The 4475-nt window shown below is 32.4% G+C and overlaps 1 protein-coding gene across 1 annotated transcript in view; it reads right to left on the bottom strand.

Moving 5' to 3' along the window:
- LOC105623447 (N-acetylgalactosaminyltransferase 7) overlaps nucleotides 1-1759 on the bottom strand; it is a 2807-nt gene extending 1048 nt beyond the window's left edge. The window contains 6 exon segments of the mRNA XM_012204839.1: nucleotides 3-175; nucleotides 263-439; nucleotides 587-794; nucleotides 875-1041; nucleotides 1122-1327; nucleotides 1589-1759. Coding sequence (XP_012060229.1) covers nucleotides 3-175; nucleotides 263-439; nucleotides 587-794; nucleotides 875-1041; nucleotides 1122-1327; nucleotides 1589-1744 — 1087 coding nt within the window. The 5' untranslated portion in view covers nucleotides 1745-1759.
- Nucleotides 1760-4475: the final 2716 nt, after the last annotated feature.

Here is a 4475-nt window from a genome sequence, read left to right as displayed (position 1 = left end):
AACATGCCCAACATGTGAGCATGGAACCCACAAAATACTTCCACCACATTGCCATATCTTAAAGGATAATTCAAAATTTTCTCCTCCCCAAACGAGTAATCCTTCATCGTATCCACCCAATGATAAAAAGTATTGTCGACTTATGGCAAATAAACCACCAGCGTGCGTAGGTGATCTGTAAGCCGTGTATGAATGAAATAATACAGAAGAGAAATATCGATATAACTAAATAAGATTATATATGTAGAAACAGAAATTGTACCTGTACGGCATACTATCATGTGCACGCGTTTTGGATTCTCGCCTGGGCAATTCGTTCTCTTTATACAACATTCCCCATTCAAATATTCCTCTATACAAATGTCCTTCTTGATACACAGGACGATACTCAAAAGTTTTGTGATCAATGCCGTCTATCACAGGAACAGTCATTACGTTTCTAGAAGAAAAGGAATGTATAATTTAGAAGAAAAATATTACAAAGTTATAGGTATTATTTTATTACTTCTTATTGGCAGTATATTTCAATTTCTTCTAGTTACAAAAACGTCAATATTCTTCCATTTCTCAATGTAAATTATTTTACCTATTTTCAGCAATTGGCGCTAAAAGCGGAGGCAGCCAATTCACATTAACTTCGCAATGAGCATCTAAAAATACTATTACTTCGCCTCTGGCCTCACGTGCTCCTCGAGATCGCGTTCGTATTAAACCTTGTCTCTCGTGATTTCTAAGTAATCTAACTTTTCCTCCCCATTGTTCAATATAGGAATCTAAATCACTTTTTAAATTCTCTGGAAATAATTATATTATTTATCATATATGTTAAATATTTCCAAGTATAAATACTATAGCATTTTATGAAGGAATATACCTTTATCAGAAAAATCATCAACAAGAAGAACTTCTTCAAGTAGCTTTGATGGAGTACGATCTATAACGCTCTGAATAGTTCGCAGTAAAACAGACCAACCTTCGTTGTGAAAAACTATAATAACACTGGTACGTGGTAGCTCTTCTGGATAGTTCCAATGCTTACATCTATATTATATAAAGAAAAACATAGAAGTTAAAAGATAGATCAGAAACTAATACTATTAGGTGTACAAGATGGAACTTACTGTGCAAGTCTGGTGTCTGGTATCGATCTCGACAATGAGATTTCATCAGAGCACACCATATTCATACCATAATCAGATTCTGATTGCTGGACATCGTTCAACTGATCATCTCTTAAAATATGTGGTTTACCACCTTCTCCAGGACCAGATCTAACTGGTACATCTCGTGGTTCATAATTTCCTAAACCTTCTATAAGCACTGGTACCTGCATAATGTTAAAAAGAGATATAAAAGCTGATCAACAAAACGCATAGGTAATATAGTATAACATAGTGAATCATTACCATGTTTGCCAATATTAAATAAAGATGAAATGTTTCATCACATTATTTGTGTCTTTTGATAAAAAGCATATTTAATATGTATAAGGATAGAAAGTATCCAAAAGATTGTCAATAAAAAATTGTTTAGCATAAATATTTATAAAATAAATTAATATTAATTTATATTAAAATAAATACTTTACCTCTCTCTTTTCACGACTTTGTGACCAATATTCTTTTATATTGTTCATATGATCGTCCGAGGAGAAATTAAGAAGAATGTATAAAACTAGCAATGTTAGAGAACTGCCAATCAATACATGGAACAAGCGGTTTCTTCTAAACTGCACAATCCTCATCTTCTCCAAATTATATATATCTAAAAATTTAAACATGTTATTTAATATTGTTTTTTTTATTTTTGGAGCTCTAACACGATATTTTTAAAAATTTTGTCAACGCTGCGTATTACTTCAAAAATAACTCAAATTGTAATTTAATTGCTATATAATGCGTTAACGCGAGACTAACCTTATCTTATTTTTAGCTAATAATTCTGATGAATAAATAAAATATACCTTTCGTTGGAAAAAAGAAACTGAGACAATTCAGAATCAGCTCAATAGCATACATTCGTCAACGTGTCAAACATCAATAATTATACGTTGCAAACCTACATATTCAATTGTATCAAAACTGCATATCTTTATTTGCATAAAAGAAGCCAACGTGTCGCCAGCTGTCGCGTACTAAAAATATGAAGATAGAGATGCATTTGCAGAGTGCAGATTTTCGCATGCTCATCGCCATGTTTGCGCGATTTCTCGCGCAAATCATGAGGTCTGTTTTCTGTGACTGAACTAGTGTACACTTTTGGAACTTAAAATGAGATAGATATACGTTTGATACTTGTTTAAAGCGAGAAAGAGAGTACTAGAACAGTCTAGTGCAGGAATTGAAAACAGACCAATAGTGGAAGAAATTTGGCTCAAATATGGCGACGAGCAGTAGCTTCGCATAATCAAAGAAATAGAAAACAAGGAACAACAGGGAACTGTAGAGTATTCATAGTCCGTTCTTATATTCAAGACCGTCTTAAATACGGTCTTAAGATGTTTTCTAGATTCATAATCGAAAAATAAGACGATACTTGAATAAAATCTCAAGTTAAAACTTATCGAAGATAATCTGATTTCAAAACGTCTTGAACTGTCTTAAACCACAATATAACCAGTAGAGACATTCAGAGAAAAAATGCGTATTCGCGCAAGTATAGCTGCGCTTTTGTTTTGGGTCATTTCCAATGAAATGCAAGATGACAAGAACGTACATATTAAAAGTTCGTGGCGTTTTTTTAATGCCATCTAATGGGAAAAACGCCACAAACTTTTTCCCATACCTAATATTACACAGTATGAGCAGATATCCGTGATAAAAGAAGACAATTTAAGAGTTGCGTCATAAATATTTCTAAAAAATGAATAAAAAAAAGAAAAATTATGTTACGTGCAGTATTATACTTTTATAATTAGATAAAATCACAAATATAATATTTTTTTTATTTTATATCTACATTTATGTAAGTAAAATTTATATTATATTTTGGATATTTTTTTTACGAAAAATAACTAAATAAAAATGTTTGTTTCATAATTATTATTTAATAATAATAATTACTTAATAAATTTGATTTATTTACTAGTTCTTACTATTTTCAAATTAATTTTATTCATTAGTATTTTTGTAAAATTTTTTAGTGGGATTACATTATATCCACTTTCAGTCCTGGATTTTTCAAACGTAATATGGCGAATGCTTACGTGACTGCAAAGCGGAGATCAAAGGTGTCGATACGAAGTGTCCCTACTGATTATATTGTGTCTTGAACCATTTTATTTTTTGACTATGAATCTAGAGGATATTTTAAAATCGATTCTACTAATGTGAAATCTCTTTGTTTTCTATGTTTTTGTTCTCTTATCTTTTGCTTCTTGCTTCTTCCCTCTTTACAACAGTTTTATCGACAATTGTATTTCTTGCTCTGTGTTTTTCTTCCGAAGTTCGTTAACTTTTATCTCAGACAACATAAAACAAAAAACCGGAAGTAGAAAAACCGGAATAAGAAGCAAAAAAACAAGATATAAAAAAATAACAAAAAGCAAGAAACAGGAAACAAAAAACACATTGTAGAATAAAACCATAAGACTGTATTTAAGATGATCTTGAATATTAATCTAAAATCCAATGTCCACGATGCTAGAAATCGGTCCAAGATCTGGGACAGAGAAAGAATTAACAAATCATCATATTTGAACAATTTGATCACATGACTAATGCGATTGGTCAATTCTTTCTTCATCCGAGATCTCGTTTAAGAACGAACTATGAATACCGCCTGTTATATTGGAACTGATCAATTGCATTTTGCTATTCAGCAGAAATGACCAATCACAGTCATTGACACTTAATCGACCAACTAATAAGTTAATCAAAGTTGGTGAGATTAATCTTTAAGACTAATGCGGCGCTCTGATTGGTTCGTGATTTCTTAGGACGCACGTTGTCTTGAATATAAAAAACGGATTATGAATACCAGCCTGTTTCGTGTCGTGAAATTGATTGATCTTTCCTTGTACAAGAAGTAGAACCATTATTCCACATAACAGGAAACAATAACACATTTTTTTACATTGTGTTTGCGACCCATTATTTTCTAATTTTGATGGCTGTTACATAATAATTATTTGCGTTGTCTAATTTACGCCAGTTCCATTTTCGGCCGCTAGGCGCGCTGGAGAGAATCTTTGCTAGCTTGCGTCACCAATATTAACATTTTTTCTTTACAAGTTCTGACAAGTTCATAGCAATTAGTGTTAGTCTCGCGAGATCATTCGAGTGGGTGGAATATGATTCCTCTCATCTCGGGTTGTGTCATCTTAATTATATTTTTGAAAAGCGTTGCCGGCTTTGACTGTGCCTTGCATTACACTACTTACAGTCCTACATTAGATACTGGCCGTATCGTGGCGTGTTGCCACAGGAGCCATTAACGAGGAAGAAGAAAAAATTCATAGCAGACAAAGATATCCC

This window comes from Atta cephalotes (assembly GCF_000143395.1).
Source record: "Atta cephalotes unplaced genomic scaffold scaffold00058, whole genome shotgun sequence".
NCBI classification, from domain to species: Eukaryota; Metazoa; Arthropoda; class Insecta; order Hymenoptera; family Formicidae; genus Atta; species Atta cephalotes.
This window is presented reverse-complemented; position numbering and strand designations above follow the sequence as displayed.